The 17696-nt window shown below is 40.1% G+C and overlaps 1 protein-coding gene across 4 annotated transcripts in view; it reads left to right on the forward strand.

Moving 5' to 3' along the window:
- The window catches only part of LOC140726724 (neuronal PAS domain-containing protein 2-like), a 114939-nt gene that overhangs the window by 55111 nt on the left and 42132 nt on the right, over positions 1-17696 (forward strand). For 3 of the 4 annotated variants that reach the window (XM_073043493.1, XM_073043494.1, XM_073043495.1), the window contains 4 exons: positions 321-469; positions 6848-6939; positions 7496-7585; positions 9713-9833. In XM_073043493.1, coding sequence (XP_072899594.1) covers positions 321-469; positions 6848-6939; positions 7496-7585; positions 9713-9833 — 452 coding nt within the window. Of the gene's footprint in view, positions 1-320; positions 470-6847; positions 6940-7495; positions 7586-9712; positions 9834-17696 lie in introns of those variants that run through there. The other variant, XM_073043496.1, reaches the window with a different exon arrangement.

The raw sequence follows: 17696 nt of genomic DNA on the forward strand, positions 1-17696 counted from the left end.
GTTGTCACTGCAAAATTTTAGGGGAAGACAACATCCTGCAGAAACATGTTTGCATCAATATGTTTAGATGTTCTAGATTGTAGCCACTGGAAGCCTGTCAACATAGGTGTTGAACCATTTAGAATATGGTGAAAAGGGAACTAACACTTATTTTAAGCACAATATGGAAATTGATATACCTGAGCCCAGAGGTAATGGGCTCAGTAATAGGGATTAGTAAGATTTGGTAAAAAACAGGAGCTGATTCTGCTTACGTATAAACTGTTTTATTGATTCTGTGTCCAACCTGATGCCAATTTATACTTTGTATTTTAATTTAGGGCTTCACGTAACAAATCTGAGAAAAAGAGACGTGATCAGTTCAATGTCCTTATTAAAGAACTCAGTGCCATGCTTCCAGGCAGTATCCGTAAGCTGGATAAGTCTACAGTGCTCCAGAAAACAATAAACTTTTTACAAAAACACAATGGTAAGTTCTAACTGATGTATTCAAATTTAAAATTTGACCTGTTTTCAAAACATTTGAGGCCATCACTCCTTGCATCTTTTCTTGGCTAAGTAGGTAATAACGTGGTATCTAGTCAGGGAGATTGGAGGAATTCTGGATTTAATGCCTGGCCTGCGCCAGGAATTACAAGTTTAAAACAGTGCTTGAAGGCTTTCTTTCTCACTTTTGAACTTCGAAAACTGGAAAAAGCAAAACAGCATATATCATATTTTTGGTTGTTATAACATGAATATTGTTAAGCTCCATGGGTGGAGCAGCAGGGTGCTGTGTCATTTCAACAATTCCACATGCCATCATTCTGAAATTTGGTCATCTACTAAAATAAAATTTCTGAGCAAACTGAGCAACCTAGATCAGTAAACATTCTTAATGTTTTAGTAAGGGGCGAACCTCATGGGCAACTAAGAGAATTCAAATGCAAGTGGATAGGATGGTCCAAATGTTCGTGAGAATGATGAGTCAGCTCTGGTCACCAGTCCACTATTTGCTATTATATTATATTAAATTAAATTATTAAATTCAATATTAAATGGTTAGGGAGTGAATGCCTGTGAATGGGCTGAATCAAGCTGCTTGCGGCTGTTGGTTCTGAGGGTAACTGGCAGCTTTCAGCTAAGTCCTACACTTGCATCAACATACCATAGATCTGAGACGTGCGGAGTGACCAACTCTATGTAAATTCCAGCCATATAGCTGATTAGACTGGCATTTTGCAGTATTTCACTGGGGTATTTACCTCTCTAATTCTATTCTAGATTTGGTGTAGGAGAGGTGACTCCATTGATTTGAATGGTGATACCTGCCCCCATTGAACTGATGGGAAATTGCAAAGTTCACATTTTTTGTAGCTAGCTTTACTTAATATTTTGTATATTTAAAAAACATTAATAAAGTTGAAATTTTATTATTTATTATTAATTTTTTTATTCAATTGCTTAAAGCAATTGTAAACATTCTCAAAAGCCTCTAAATATACAGCATTTATAAAAAGTATTCATCCTCTGTAAGAATTCATGTTTTATTGTTTTACAACATTGAATTACAGTGGATTTAATTTGGCTTTCTTGACACTAATCAACAAAAAACTCTTTCATGTCAAAGTGAAAACAGATCTCTACAGAATGATCTAAATTAATCACAAACATGAAACACATTGATTGCGTAAGTATTGATTGCGTAAGTATTCACCTCCTTCAATATAACAGACCAGATCATTACTGGTACAGCTAATTGGTTTTAGAAGTCACATATTTAGCTAAATGGAGATCATCGTGTGCAGTCAAGATGCTTCAATTGATTGTAGTAAAAATATACCTGTATCTGGAAGGTCCAACGGCTGGTGAGTAAGTATTCTGGCAAAAACTACACCATGAAGACAAAAGAACACTCCAAGCAACTCTGTGAAAAGGTTATTGAAAAGCACAAGTCAGGAGATGGATACAAGAAAATTTCCAAGTCACTGAATATCCCTTGGAGTACAGTTAAGTCAATCATCAAGAAATGGAAAGAATATGGACCAGCTGTAAATCTGACTAGAGCAGGCTGTCCTCAAAAACTGAATGATTGTGCAAGAAGGGGACGAGTGAGGTAGGCCACCAAGAGACCTATGACAACTCTGGAGGAGTTATAAGGTTCAGTGGCTGAGATGGGAGAGACTGCACAAACAATAACTGTTGCCTGGGTGTTTCACCAGTCACAGCTTTATGGGAGAGTGGCAAAGAGAAAGCCACTGTTGAAAATGACTCACATGAAAACTCAGCTAGAGTTTGCCAGAAAGTAAACGGGAGACTCTGAAATCAGCTGCAAGAAGGTTCTATGATCTGATGAAACCAAAATTGAGCTTTCTGGCCATCAGACTAAGTGCTATATTTGGCATGAGCCAAACACCACACATTATCAAAATCACACCACCCTTACCATGAAGCATGCTGGTGGCTGCATCATGCTGTGGAGATGCTTCACTGCAGCAGGCCCTGGAAGGCTTGTGAAGGTAGAGCATAAAATGAATGCAGCAAATTACAGGGAAATCCTAGAGGAAAACCTGATGCAGTCTGCAAGAGAACTGTGATTTGGGAGATTTGTTTTCCAGCAAGACAATGCCCCAAGCATAAAGCCAAAACTACACAGGAATGGCTTAAGAATAACAAAGTTAAGGTCCTGGAGTGGACAAGTCAGAGTTCAGACCTCAATCCAATTGAGAATTTGTGGCTGGGCTTGGAAAGTGCTGTTCACTCACGATCCACATCTTGAGCAGCTTTGTAAAGAAGAATGAGGAAAAATTGCAGTGTTTAGCTGTGCAAATCTGATGGAGACCTATCCACACAGACTCAAAGGTGTAATTGCTGTCAAAGGTGCATCTACTAAATACTGACTTGAAGGGTGTGAGTAATTATGCAATCAATTATTTTGTGTTTAATAAAGCTAGACCAATTTATAGAAATTTGTTTTCACTTTGACATGAGTATTTTCTGTTGATCAGTGTAAAAAAAACCATATTAAATCCACTGTGATTCAACGTTGTTAAACAATAAAACCTGAAAACTTCCAAGGTGGTGAATACCTTTAATAGGCACTGTAAAACATTTAAAATCTGCTTAAGACATAGCCTTCAACTTTGTCAGATGATGACACTTTGCCCTCAAGTTTGCCTCCTGACAAAAACATAACTGCGAGAAGCTGAAGCATGCTGCCACTTCACCAGATAAATAAGGAACTCTCAGCAAATTTAGGACTTACACAGCAATCCTTGATTCCTTGACTACTGGTGAAGAATTGTTTGGAAATATGATCAGTTCCATGCAGACATGCTGGGATTTCTCAGGAAAGTCCAACTGTATTTTAAAAGTGGATGATAAAAATGGAAATATTGCCATGGATTCGCATTGGGCTTGGTGCTGCACTATTGCTTTGTCTTCAAAGCCCAAGGCACAGGATGAAAGGGACGGACCTCGTATGGAAAATCTACACAGAAGTCTTTGTCCCACTAGCTTGCCAGTTCATAGATTGCAAGGAATGGGATTAGTGTAGGCAGATCGTCAGGTGGGAAAGATCAAACTGTTACTCATGAGAGGGAATCAGCACTTTAAAGATGAGGTGGCAACATCAAGATAGTGGATGTGATCAGCTGCTACTGATGTGCTGAAGTCGGTTGCCCGTGAGGAGGATGGGGCTGGCATCTGGTGGTGTTGAGTGGTCTGGAGTCAAGTTCAAAACAAGGTAAAATGATGAAGATTGTAAGGAGACTCAGGATGGGGTGAATAGATAGCTGAAAGGATACCTACCTGCGATTCTGTCAAACAAGGTCTCTTGATGAGGCAGGTCTTAAAATCACTGTAATCATTCAACTGAGTTTAATAGAAGTGGTGTCCAGATGTACATTTTCATATTATCTCACCACTGCACAAATTTAAATTTATTGAGATACAGTGCAGAATAGGCTCTTTTGGCTCTTCGAGCTCCGTCACCCAGCAATCCCCCAATTTAGCCCTAGCCCAACCACAGGCCAATTTACAATGACCAGTTAACCTACCAACTGGTATGTCTTTGGGCTGTGGGAGGACCACCCACCTGGAAGAAATCCAGGTGGTCGCAGGGAGAACTCCTTAAAGGCAGTGGTGGGAATCGAACCCGGGTCACTGGTCCTGTAAAGCATTGTGCTAACCACTACACTACCATGTCAACCCAGCTGCTTCTGTGATAGAATTTTACATTGAGTTCGATATGGAATATGAGAGTTCATAAAAGAACTGTAGAAATTTCTATGATTGTGTAAAAAAGGAAAAGATTAGTGAATGAACACAGGGATCTTTTATAGATAAATGAGGGAATTAACGATGGGGAATAGGAAATGGCAGAGAAATTAAAGAATTACTTCATGGAAAAAGTTATTTTTAAAAATAATAGCCAAAACTATTAGAGAATTAATAGGAATGAGGAAATGATGGTGACTATATTATCAGTAGAAATATATGGAAGTTGATGGGACTTCCATCAAAGTTTATGCTTCAAAGTAAATTTATTATCAAAGTATGTATATGTTAGTATATACTACCTTGAAATTTATTTTCTTGCTGGCATTTACAGGAGAAAAATAAATACAATAGAATTTTCTGAAAAACTATACATAATTTTGGCTCCCCTTTCTTCCTCCTTCTATTCCCCACACAGGTCTCTTACTTATTCTCACTGCCTATCACCTTCCCAGGGTCCCCTCCTCCTTTCCTTTCTCCTATGACCCACTCTCCTCTCCTATCAGATTCCTTCCTGTCGAGCCCTTTATCTTTCCCACCCACCTGGCTTGACCTGGCTTCTAGCTATCCTCCTTCCCCTCTCCCCACAATTTATTCTGGCATCTTCTCCCTTCCTTTCCAGTCCTGAAGAAGGGTCTCGGTCTGAAACATTCACTGTTTGTTCATTTCCACGGATGCTGCCTGACCTACTGAGTTTCTCCAGCATTGTGTGTGTATTACTTTGTATTTTCAGCATCTGCAGAATTTCATGTGTTAAAGGTTAACAATAAATATTCAAAAGAAAACAAACAATGCAAAGAAAAATAATGCTGAGAAGTAAAGAGTCCTTGAAAGTGAGTTTGTAGATCATAGGATCAGTCCAGAGAAGTAGTGAATGAAATTATCCTTGTCGCATCTGGAGCCATATGTTTGTTGGGTAGTAACTGTTCCTGAATCTGGAGGTGTTGGACTCCTTATCCATCAGTCCAGCAATGTTTTGGACATAACATTCCTTTGACTTGTAAGGAACATTAGTATTACACATAAGCAATAACCCAAAATGCAAAATGCAAAAAAGAATCCATCAAGCTGATTTGAAAGACACTAATAAAGAACTCATTAACCAAGCTCTCTAAGTGACCAACAGACATTTAGTCATTACCAGACATCCTCATGTTAATGGTTTTGGAGAGTAAGAAAGAATCCAGCTGCTATTGGCAAACATTAGACATTAACAAACCTATTGCATTTACCTTGTACCGACGCTGTACATGCTGTGAGCTCATAAAGAGCTAATTTGTCATTTTGAACTGTTCAGACATTCATCGAATGTTTTCTAAAATTTAATACAACAGGCAGATACACATTTTCACGCAGAATATTTATTAGTTTTTAGCTATTGGTGTGTGATGGTATTGGGTTTGCTGAACACTAAGTTCTAAATTCAAACGATCTTAAGCCCTGTCCAATATAGATAGCTCAGGATCCCCTCACTAAATGGAAATTATACTGTAGTTACCTATTCTTCAAAGATGAGTTCATGTCCCTGTTTATCCTCCGTGGGGAGTTTAGCTGCATGCACCCACTATTTGAGTGGCAGGCCCCACATTCTACCAAGGAGGAGATACTTCCAGCTAAAAAAGTAGTTTAAACAGAGTTCATTTACTTTTAGTGCTACATGTTTAAATTTAGTCTAAGTTCTCAAAACACATTTAAAACTCACAGAGGATTTCGATCTTATAAAAGATATACAAATTGCAAATAATTTCTGAAACACTAATTATTTCCAAACCACAAGTACAATTTCTATAAGCTAAAAAGACTTTCCCACAAGGTGCAGACAAACAAATTGTCCATCGCAGAAATCAAAGTCTAAGGAATAGACTCTAATTCACCCCATAATTTTGTTGTTTTTCTTGATGATTTCTTGCATTTATATTGATATCTTTTCAGATACCTTTTCCCACAGGTAGTCTAAAAGCTTCTGGGGATAAATCTCTCAGATACCCAGAATTAATGCATGAAGCTGACACTTTGAGTATACAAACCTTTCAACTATGAACGAATCAGCTATTTGATGTGCTAAACAGTAGTATCAATCTAGTCTGCAAGCTTCCTTGAACTAAACAACTTAGCCAATATTGTCTGATTTAATACAAGCCAATTAGCATAACCCCATTGTTTTACAACTGCATCCCTTTAGCAGTCAGCCTCATGCTATTGGCCAGCATCCTATTCTCTATAGACAGTGCTGTTTGTTTGAAAAGCTGTCCTTTTAACTTCAGACTGTTTATTGCTTACCATTGACATTAAGAACTGAAGACTGGTTCCCATTTACAACAACATGCTAAACAAAGAATATTGGTCGGCAGTTTAACTCACTTAAGAACAACCGTTTGCTCTTTAGAAGCATCAACTGCTATGTACAAGGTTGTGCTTGGCAAGAAAGGAAGGCCTACTGGCCCTGGACAGTAAATATCCATCACAGATGGATGTGGATGCCAACGTCAAGGAGAACATTTAAAATTTTTAAACAAATAAAAAATATGCTGCAACAATGTTAATAGAAACATTAAAGTAAAATACTAAAGCTACTCATATTCCTCTTTAGAGACTTCAGCACAGAGAGAAACCAGTATCATCCAGCATAACTGGAAGCCTTCATTTCTGAGCAATGAGGAATTCACACAACTGATGTTAGAGGTACCTCATGAGAATGTATTTCCAGACCAGCATCCAGTCAACTTGCTTCATATGATTTAATCTGACAATTTATTTCTTTAATGGTGTTGGCATGAAACATTCTTAGGATTGCATGTACATGCAGTGTGGATTAGGTGCTAAGGCCAGTACTGATTCATTTCCCTGTTTGCTTCTTTCTGGTTGGGTCTGACACTGGATTCAGACCGGAGCCAAAGAGTAAGTACAATATCTCAATAATCAGTGCTATAATGCAGTACTCTGGTACACTGAGCCATCACTTAAAATAATCTGTAGAGAATAAAATATATTGTGCATTTGATTTGGAAAAACACAGATTTATTTACAACATATTAAATGTGCAGTAATTCATATTATATGTTTCTGTTTTAAAATTCATTCAGATAAATGTGTTTTGTAAAAGTTGCTGTTTATAAACAATCTCTTAATATTGTTTACACTCTAATAGAGTTAAGTTATTGTAATTCTAAAAATATAAAGATACAGTCAGTTTTATTGGAAAATATTATTTTCTATTATTTTGTGCTGCATTCTACAGGCATTGGATGGGTTCTTCATAGCTCTAACAACAGATGGAAATATAATTTATGTTTCTGATAGTATCACACCTCTACTTGGGCATTTACCTGTGAGTATATTAATATTAAAGAGCATTTTCTGTTAAATACAACAGCATATCTTCTTGTTATGAAAATCTCCTTCTATAATTCAAAGACAAATAAGAGTTTTGAAACTACTTTTGAAAAATGTCTTATTTAGGGGCACCATCTGGGTAAGCCTCATTATTTTAGAGTGATACACTTATCATGTTGAAATCTATGCAATAATTTTAAATAATTTCTGATTGTTTTTAAATTAGTTCAGAAACAGAATAATGCAAATGCTAAAATATGATAAAAAGCAGAAATTACTGGAAATGCTGAGATGGTTAAACAACATGGAGAGAGAAAAAGAGTTAAAATATTGATGGGAAATGTTATCTTGTTTCCTCTTTTGCCAATGCAAACTGACTTGCTGAGAATTTCCTGTTTTTTTATTTTTAAATAATTCAGTTTATTAGGATTCCCTAACAATTTTCAGAATATAGATTCATCACTTATCTTTGACCATGTGGTAAAATCATTTTGTGTTAAATAGTATTACAGAATAAAACACCTTCAAAGTCTGCATGAGTCAAAACCTATCTGCTAGCACCTGGCCTGCAGCCTTGAAATTTATGGCTTTTTAAGTACACGTCCAAATATATTTTATATGTGATGAGATTTTTTTTTGTGACTTGCAAACCTTCTAGACAGCAAGTTCTTCTGGCTGAAAAAGCTTTTTTCCCATTTAGTCCTTCTGTCAATTATTTTAAATCAACATCATGAACTCGTCTGCTCTGTGTAGAACCCTCAATTTTGTACACCTCAATTAATCTCCACTCAGTCTGCTCTGTTCCAAGGATGACAATCCTAGTTTATCTGATCTTTTCTCTTAGCTATAACATCATTGGAATATTTTCATAAATCTTCTCTCCTCCCAGTCCTGGGTTACCATGTCCTTGTTGGGATCAATCTGTATCTCGTGTTCAATTTAAGGATACTAATGTTCTACTTAATGCAAAATCTCTCTGTTCTTTGTTCACTACTTTGGCTAATAAAGCTTTGCTTCCTTTATACCCTTTTGTCACTATATTGACATCTGCTCTGTTGCTCCACACTTTTGAAAATATCCTCTCTTACTGTACAGACCCTTGGCCTGTTGAGCCTCCCCAAATGCATCACCTCACACTTCCCTGGATTAAATTCCATTTGCCGCTTTCTTGCAGAAATAAACAGTATATTTATGTGTTCCTATAGCTGCAAGCTTTCCTACTACACTTTTGTATCTTCCGCAAACTTCCTTATCATGCCTTTTTAATTTATGCGTAACACATTAATAGTTATCACAACAGAGTGGTAAGCTGTGTGGAATTTCATTGGTAACTGCCTTTGCAGTCACAAAAGCAAAGCATCCACCATTACCTCTTGCTTCCTGCAGCTGACCCAGTTTTGGCATCTGACTTGCCATTGTAGCCAGGATTCACTGTTTTGATCATTCTGTTGTGTAGAAATATTTGCACATATCCTTGTAAGCTATATCAAATGCTCTGCCCTCATCAACCCTCCTTGTTATCTCCTCCAAGAATTTAATCAAGTTAGTCAGACACTATGTTCTCTTGACAAATGCATGCTGACTGTTTCTACATCTTTATTTTTCACCTATCTAAAAGAAGGTTTATACTGTCCCTGAGAATAGATTCCAGTAATTTGTCTATCATGGAAATCAAACTAATTGGCCTCTAATTATTTGGCTTATTCCTTTTGGGAAAAAAAAGGTACCCCATAACATTCCTCCAATCCTCTGGCATCACACCTGTAGCCAGAGATAATTGAAAAACTGTAGTCAGGGCCATTTCAGTTTTTTCCCTCTCTTCTGTAAACAGACTTGGGCTATATTTCATCCTTCAGTCCTTCAGTCAGAGATCTTTTAAAAGTTTGCAGTTTCCTTTATAGTTTTAAAGTCATTTTTTTGACTAATGACATAAAAAGCCATACGGTTAGAGAATATTTCAGATTCTATTCTTCAGGGATGCAAGTAAGTATTTTTGGAAGGATAGAACACCACTATTTACTCCACTCCACATTCACCAAACAAAATATTCAAGCTACTATAACATCTACACAGAATGATATTTTATCAATACTGATGTTAACTTATTTTTTCTTTCTTCTAGTCTGATATTATCGATCAGAATTTATTAAACTTCCTCCCAGAGCAGGAGCACAGAGAAATATATAAATTGCTATCCTCTCATACTTTGACAACAGATACTACTTTGCCAGACTACTTAAACTGTGAGTTTCTGTATACACAACAATGATGTAATCTGTTATTTTCATGATTAGCCCTTGCCTTTTGAACAGCATTCGCTAAATTAAACCTTTCCAAGGTGAGGTTGCAACAGAAGAAAAAGAATTGAGGGTGCGAGGGAAGGGACTGGTGTACAGTTAGATATTTGGGTGCCTTTTGATAACACTAGTTGAAGTGATTTTGGGGGTGTGGAATAATTCCAGAAAGCAACAATAGAACATCTGTGATTCAGCAAACTAGAAAGGGAACATTTCAGAGAGTGGAAGTTAGGAACAGGAAGGGAGCAGTTACTCTACTGGAGGTATTCTATAGGCCCCCTGGTAGCAGCAGAGATACAGAGGAGCAGATTGGGGGGCAGATTTTGGAAAGGTGCAAAAATAACAGGGTTGTTATCATGGGTGACTTTAACTTCCCTAATATTGATTGGCACCTGATTAGTTCCAAGGGCTTAGATGGGGCAGAGTTTGTTAAGTGTGTCCAGGACGGATTCAGTATGTTGACAGGTTCACTAGGGGGAATGCCATACTAGATCTAGTATTAGGTAACGAACCGGGTCAGGTCACAGATTTGTCAGTGGGTGAGCATCTGGGGGACAGTGATCACCGCTCCCTGGCCTTTAGCATTATCATGGAAAAGGATAGAATCGGAGAGGACAGGAAAATTTTTAATTGGGGAAGGGCAAATTATGAGGCTATAAGGCTAGAACTTGCGGGTGTGAATTGGGATGATGTTTTTGCAGGGAAATGTACTATGGACATGTGGTCGATGTTTAAGGATCTCTTGCAGGATGTTAGGGATAAATTTGTCCCACTGAGGAAGATAAAGAATGGTAGGGTGAAGGAACCATGGGTGATAAGTGAGGTGGAAAATCTAGTCAGGTTGAAGAAGGCAGCATACATGAGGTTTAGGAAGCAAGGATCAGATGGGTCTATTCAGGAATATAGGGTAGCAAGAAAGGAGCTTAAGAAGGGGCAGAGAAGAGCAAGAAGGGGGCATGAGAAGGCCTTGGTGAGTAAGGTAAAGGAAAACCCCAAGGCATTCTTCAATTATGTGAAGAACAAAAGGATGACAGGAGTGAAGGTAGGACCGATTAGAGATAAAAGTGGGAAGATGTGCCTGGAGGCTGTGGAAGTGAGCGAGGTTTTCAATGAATACTCCTCTTCGGTATTCACCACTGAGAGGGAACTTGATGACGGTGAGGACAAGATGAGTGAGGTTGATGTTCTGGAGCATGTTGATATTAAGGGGGTGTTGGAGTTGTTAAAATACATTAGGACGGATAAGTCCCCGGGGCCTGATGGAATATTCCCCAGGCTGCTCCACAAGGCGAGGGAAGAGATTGCTCAGCCTCTGGCTAGGATCTTTATGTCCTCATTGTCCACGGGAATGGTACCAGAGGATTAGAGGGAGGCGAGTGTTGTCCCTTTGTTCAAAAAAGGTAGTAGGGATAGTCCAGATAATTATAGACCAGTGAGCCTTACGTCTGTCATGGGAAAGCTGGTGGAAAAGATTCTTAGAGATAGGATCTATGGGCATTTAGAGAATCATGGTCTGATCAGGGACAGTCAGCATGGCTTTGTGAAGGGCAGATCGTGTCTAACAAGCCTGATAGAGTGCTTTGAGGAGGTGACCAGGCATATAGATGAGGGTAGTGCAGTGGATGTGATCTACATAGATTTTAGTAAGGCATTTAACAAGGTTCCACACTGTAGGCTTATTCAGAAAGTCAGAAGGCATGGGATCCAGGGAAGTTTGGCCAGGTGGATTCAGAATTGGCTTGCCTGCAGAAGGCAGAGGGTCGTGGTGGAGGGAGTACATTCAGATTGGAGGGTTGTGACTAGTGGTGTCCCACAAGGATCTGTTCGGGGACCTCTACTTTTCGTGATTTTTATTAACGACCTGGATGTGGGGATAGAAGGGTGGGTTGGCAAGTTTGCAGACGACACAAAGGTTGGTGGTGTTGTAGATAGTGTAGAGGATTGTCGAAGATTGCAGAAAGACATTGATAGGATGCAGAAGTGGGCTGAGAAGTGGCAAATGGAGTTCAACCCAGAGAAGTGTGAGGTGGTACACTTTGGAAGGACAAACTCCAAGGCAGAGTACAAAGTAAATGGCAGGATACTTGGTAGTGTGGAGGAGCAGAGGGATCTGGGGGTACATGTCCACAGATCCCTAAAAGTTGCCTCACAGGAAGATAGGGTGGTTGAGAAAGCTTATGGGATGTTAGCTTTCATAAGTCAAGGGATAGAGTTTAAGAGGCGCGATTTAATGATGCAGCTCTATAAAACACTGGTTAGGCCACACTTGGAGTACTGAGTCCAGTTCTGGTCGCCTCACTATAGGAAGGATGTGGAAGCATTGGAAAGGGTACAGAGGAGATTTACCAGGATGTTGCCTGGTTTAGAGAGTATGCATTATGATCAGAGATTAAGGGAGCTAGGGCTTTACTCTTTGGAGAGAAGGAGGATGAGAGGAGACATGATAAAGGTGTACAAGATATTAAGAGGAATAGACAGAGTGGACAGCCAGTGCCTCTTCCCCAGGGCACCACTGCTCAGTACAAGAGGACATGGCTTTAAGGTAAGGGGAGGGAAGTTCAAGGGGAATATTAGAGGAAGGTTTTTCTCTCAGAGAGTGGTTGGTGTGTGGAATGCACTGCCTGAGTCTGTAGTGGAGGCAGATACACTAGTGAAGTTTAAGAGACTACTAGACAGGTATATGGAGGAAATTAAGGTGGAGGGGTTATATGAGAGGCAGAGTTTGAGGGTCGGCACAACATTGTGGGCCGAAGGGCCTGTAATGTGCTGTACTATTCTAAGTTCTATGTTAAGTAAAACAATTTCAGCTTTTCAAATGTATTGAATTTTACAAAACTGGAATTTGGAAGTGGAATATCACTAATGTATTACACATTGAGTACAAATGTCCAAGGAGTAATTTCTGAACCAGAATGTCTTGCTGATAACCGAATGTAGAACAAATTGTCAGCTCAGGATCAGGTATGCAAATTGTATCAATTCAGGCTGATCTAATGATAAAGTAATGATTAGTTACAGAGTCATTGAACACTACAGCATAGAAACAGGCCCTTCGGCCCTTCTAGTCCATGCTGAACCATTAATCTGCTTACCCATCAACCTGCGTCTGGACCATAGCTCTCTATACCCCTCCCGTCCCTGTACTTATCCAAATTTCTCTTAAATGTTGAAATTGACTCTGCATCCGCCACTTGCGCTCGTTCCACACTCTCACCATCCTCTGAGTGAAGAAATTCCCTCTCAAGCTCCCCTTAAACATTTCACCTTTTACCGTTAACCCATGGCCTCAAGTTGTACTCTCACACGACTACTGTGGAAAATGCCTGCTTGCATTTACGCTATTTGTACACCTCTATCAAATCTCTCCTCAATCTTTTGGGTTCTAGGGGATAAAGTCCCAACCTATTCAACCTTTCCCTATAACTCGGGTCCTCAAGTCTCAGCAACATGCTTGTAATTTTTCTCTGAACTCTTTTAATCTCACATACATCTTTCCTGTAGGAACATGACCAAAATTGTACACAATACTCCAAATTAGGTCTCACCAATTTCTTAAACAATTTCCAAGATAACATCCCAACTCCTGTACTCAATACATAGATTTATGAAGGACAGGGTTCCAAAAGCTTTCTTAATAAATCTGTTTACCTGTGACTCCACTTTCAAGGAATTAATGGATTTATATTCCCAGATCCCTCTGTTCTGCCACATTCCTCAGTGTCCTACCACTCACGGTGTAAGACCTACAATGGTTCATCCTCCCAAACTGCAACACCTCACACTAGTCTGCTTTAAATTCCATCTGCCACTTTTCAGCCCATTTTTCCAGCTGGTTCAGATCCCACTGCAAGCTTTGATACCTCCCAGTACTACACCCCCAGTCTTGGTGTCATTCGCAAATAGGCTGATCCAGTTTACCACATTATCATCCAGATCGTTGATATAGATGATAAACAACAAAGACCTCAGCACAGATCTCTGCGGCACACCACTAGTCGCAGATCTCCAGTCAGAGAGGTAACAGTCTCCTACCGCTCTGAACCTCCTTGACCAAACACCCATGCAGGACATTGTCAAAGACCCTGCTAAAGTCCATGTAGACAACATCCACTGCCTTGCCTTTATCAACTTTCTTGGTAACTTCCTTGAAAAACTCTTTAGATTGATTAGGTACAACCTACCATGCTCAAAGCCATGTTGACTATCCCTAATCAGTCCCCATCTATCCAAATACATATATATCCAGTCCTTTAGCATACCTTCCAATTGCTTTCCCACTACTGACGTCAGGCTCACCGGCCTGTAGTTTCCTGGCTTGTTAGAACCTTTCTTAAGCAACGGAGCGAAGTTAGCTATCCTCCAGCACCTTGGCCATGGCGAAGGATGTTTTAAATACCTCTGCTGGATCTCCTGCTATTCCTGCACCAGCCTCCCACAGGGTCTGAAGGAACACATTGTCAGGCCTTGGGGATTTATCCACTCTAATTTGGCTCAAGACAGCGAATACCTCCTCCACTGTAACTTGTATAGGGTCATTCCATTTCATTTAATATCAGAGAATGTACACTGTCCATGACCTCACTGCTGCTTTGCCCATCTCCTTAGAATATACAGATGCAGGAAATCCACTGAAGATCTCCCTTATCTCTTTCAGCTCCACACATAGATTACCACTCTGATCTTACAGAGGACCAGTTTTGTCCCTTGATAACCTTTTGCTCTTAATATATTTGTAGGAAGCCCGTAGGATTCTCCTTCATCTTGTCTGCTGGAGCAATCTCATGCTTTCTTTTAGCCCTTCTGATTTTCTTCTTAAGTGTCCTATTGCATCCCTTAAACTTATCAAGTACCTCATTTGTTCCTACCTGACTATATCTGCCATTCACCTCCTTTTCCTTAACCAGGGCCTCAATATCTCTCAAAAACCAAGGTTCCCTAAGACCCTTATCCTTGCCTTTTATTCAAACAGGAACATACAGACTCTGAACTCTCAAAATTTCACTTTTCAAGTCCTCCCGCTTAGCAAGCACACCTTTTCCAGAAAGCAACTTGTCCCCATCCACACTTACCATATCTTTGTTGATACCATCAAAACTGGCCTTTCTCCAATTTAGAATCTCAACCTGAGGACCAGGCCTATCTTTTTCCATGATTACCTTGAAACTATTTTCACTATGATCGCTAGATGCAAAGTGTTCACCTAAAGCAACTTCTGTCATTTGCCTTGTCTCATTACCAAATAGGAGATCTAGTATCACACTCTCTCTAGTTGGGATTTCTCCATACTGATTAAGGAAACTGTCTTGAACACATTTTGATAAACTCTCTCCTATTCAGCCCTTTTATAGTGTGGGAGATCCAGTCAATATTTGGAAAGTTAAATTCACCTACTATCACAACCTTATGTTTCTTGCAACAGACTGCGATCTCTCTACAAATTTGCACCTCTAAATCCCCCAGATTGTTTGGTGGTCTATAATATTATCTCATTAATGTGGTCATGTTTTTCTTAATCCTCAATTCTGCCCCTAAAGCCTTACTAGATGAGCTCTCCAGACTGTCCTGACTGAGCACTGTCATGACATTTCCCCTGACTAGTAATGCTATCCCTTTCCGTTTAATCTGTGTCATGTCTAAAATTGCAGAAACCCGGTACACTGTGCTGCCAGTTCTGCAGTCCTACAACCAAGTCTCACTAATGGCAACAATGTCATAATTTCATGTGCGGATCCATGCCCTAAGCTCATCCAGCTTCCCTACAATACATCTTGAATTGAAACACATACAGCTCAGAACACCTTTTGATTCCTGACTTTGTACGTAGGCTTAATGACATCTTTCTCCACAACCATTCCACTATCTGTACCAGCACTCTGGTTCCCATCCCCCATGCAACTGTGGTTTAACTCCCCCCCCCCCCACCCCACCCCCCTGCAGCCCTGGCAACCCTTCCCACAAAGATATTACAGTTCTGGTGCAAACTGCTCGTCTGTTCAGGTCCCACCTTCTTTGGAAGAGAGTCTAATGATCCAAAAATCTGAAACCCTCCCTCCTACACCATCTCCGTAGCCATTCGTTAAAGTGTATAATCTTCCTCTTTCTGATCTCACTAGCATGTGGCACCCATAGCATTTCTGAGAACACAACCCTGGTGGTCCTGTCCTTTAACTGAACACCTAACTCCCTGAACTCACTTTACAGGATCTTGTCACCCCTCCAACCTCTGTCATTTGTGCCGATGTGGACCACGACTTCTAGCTGCTCACCATTGCACTTAAGAATGCTGGGGACTGTATTTGAGATGCCCATGACCCTGGCATCTGGGAGGCAACATACCATCTGGGAATCTTGTTCTCGTTCACAAAATCTCCTTTCTGTTCTCTTACTCAGCAAATCCCTCGCCACTACAACTTGCTTCCCCCCCCCCCCCCTTCCCTTCTGAGCCACAGAGCCTGCCTTAGTGCCAGAGACCTGACCGTTGTGCCTTTCCTCTGCTGTGTCATCCCGGGCTAATAATGTGCAACCCAATGTCTTCTCTGAGACTGTGGCATGTAAGATGTCTCAATTGCCCCCGCTCACTTTTATGCAATCTAATGTCCCCTCAGGTACTGTGGCGTGCAAAATGTGCCGACTGTCCCTGCCCCATTGCTTTTAAACTCTCTCTTCCCATGTCCTATCTAATGTCTCCTTGGGAACTGTAGTATGCAAAATGTGCCAACTACCCCCACTGGCTTTAAACTCTCACTCTTCACAATTACATATAAACATGTGGGAATGGGGTGACAGATGGAACTGGAGACAGGATTATATTGTTGTTGCATGTAGCTACATTTGGTGATTTGTTAATAATGAGCAGCAGGAAATTTCATTGCAACCATAATTCAGTTTACTATAGGATTGGGATTGATGCTATTACCAATGCCTTTGGGGCTGATGATGCTATAAAGAGATTCATTAAGAACTGCAGCCCACTAAAGTGAGCCTTGATGAAGAAAAAACATGAAATGGAATGAAGCATTAAAGGGAACACTTGAGGTGAAGGAGGTGTAAAATGAGTAAATGAAGATCTGTTGATGTGATGTTGGTTTTCCTAGCACCTGGGGAGATGTATTTTTCCAGCTTCTACTGAGAGGAAAAGGGAGTTCACGCCCATTAAGTTATTCCTGCATCCCCAAGAACCCATAACACCATAAGACATGGGGGTAGAATTAGGCCACTTGGCCCATTGAGCCTGCTTTGCCATCATGGCTGATTTATTATCCCTTTCAACCCCATTCTCCTGCCTTCTCCCCATAAATTTGATGCCCTGACTAACCAAGAATCTGTCACTTGAAATACTCAATGACTTGGCCTTCACAGCCGTCGGTGGCAATGAATTCCACAGATTCACCACCATCTGGCTAAAAAAATTCCTCTCATCTCCAGTTTAGGTGGACGTCCTTCTATTCTGGTCCTAGACTCACCCAATAAAAGAAACATCCTCTCCATATCCACTCTATCTAGGCCTTTCAATATTGAATAGCTTTCAACGTGAACCCCCCCCCCCCCACCCCACCCAGTCTTCTAAACTTCAATGTGTATCTGCCTAGAACCATCAAACATTCCTCATACATTAACTCTTTCATTCCTGGAATCATTCTCGTGAACCTCCTCTGGACCCTCTACAATGCCAGCACATTTTTTCTTAGATAAGAGGCCCAAAATTACTCACAATACAAGTGCACTCTGACCAATGCTTTATAAAGCCCCAGCATTACATATATGCTAGTGTTCTTGAAATGAATATTAACATTGCATTGGCCTTCTTTA

Source organism: Hemitrygon akajei, chromosome 4 (genome assembly GCF_048418815.1).
Source record: "Hemitrygon akajei chromosome 4, sHemAka1.3, whole genome shotgun sequence".
In the NCBI taxonomy this organism is placed as follows: domain Eukaryota; kingdom Metazoa; phylum Chordata; class Chondrichthyes; order Myliobatiformes; family Dasyatidae; genus Hemitrygon; species Hemitrygon akajei.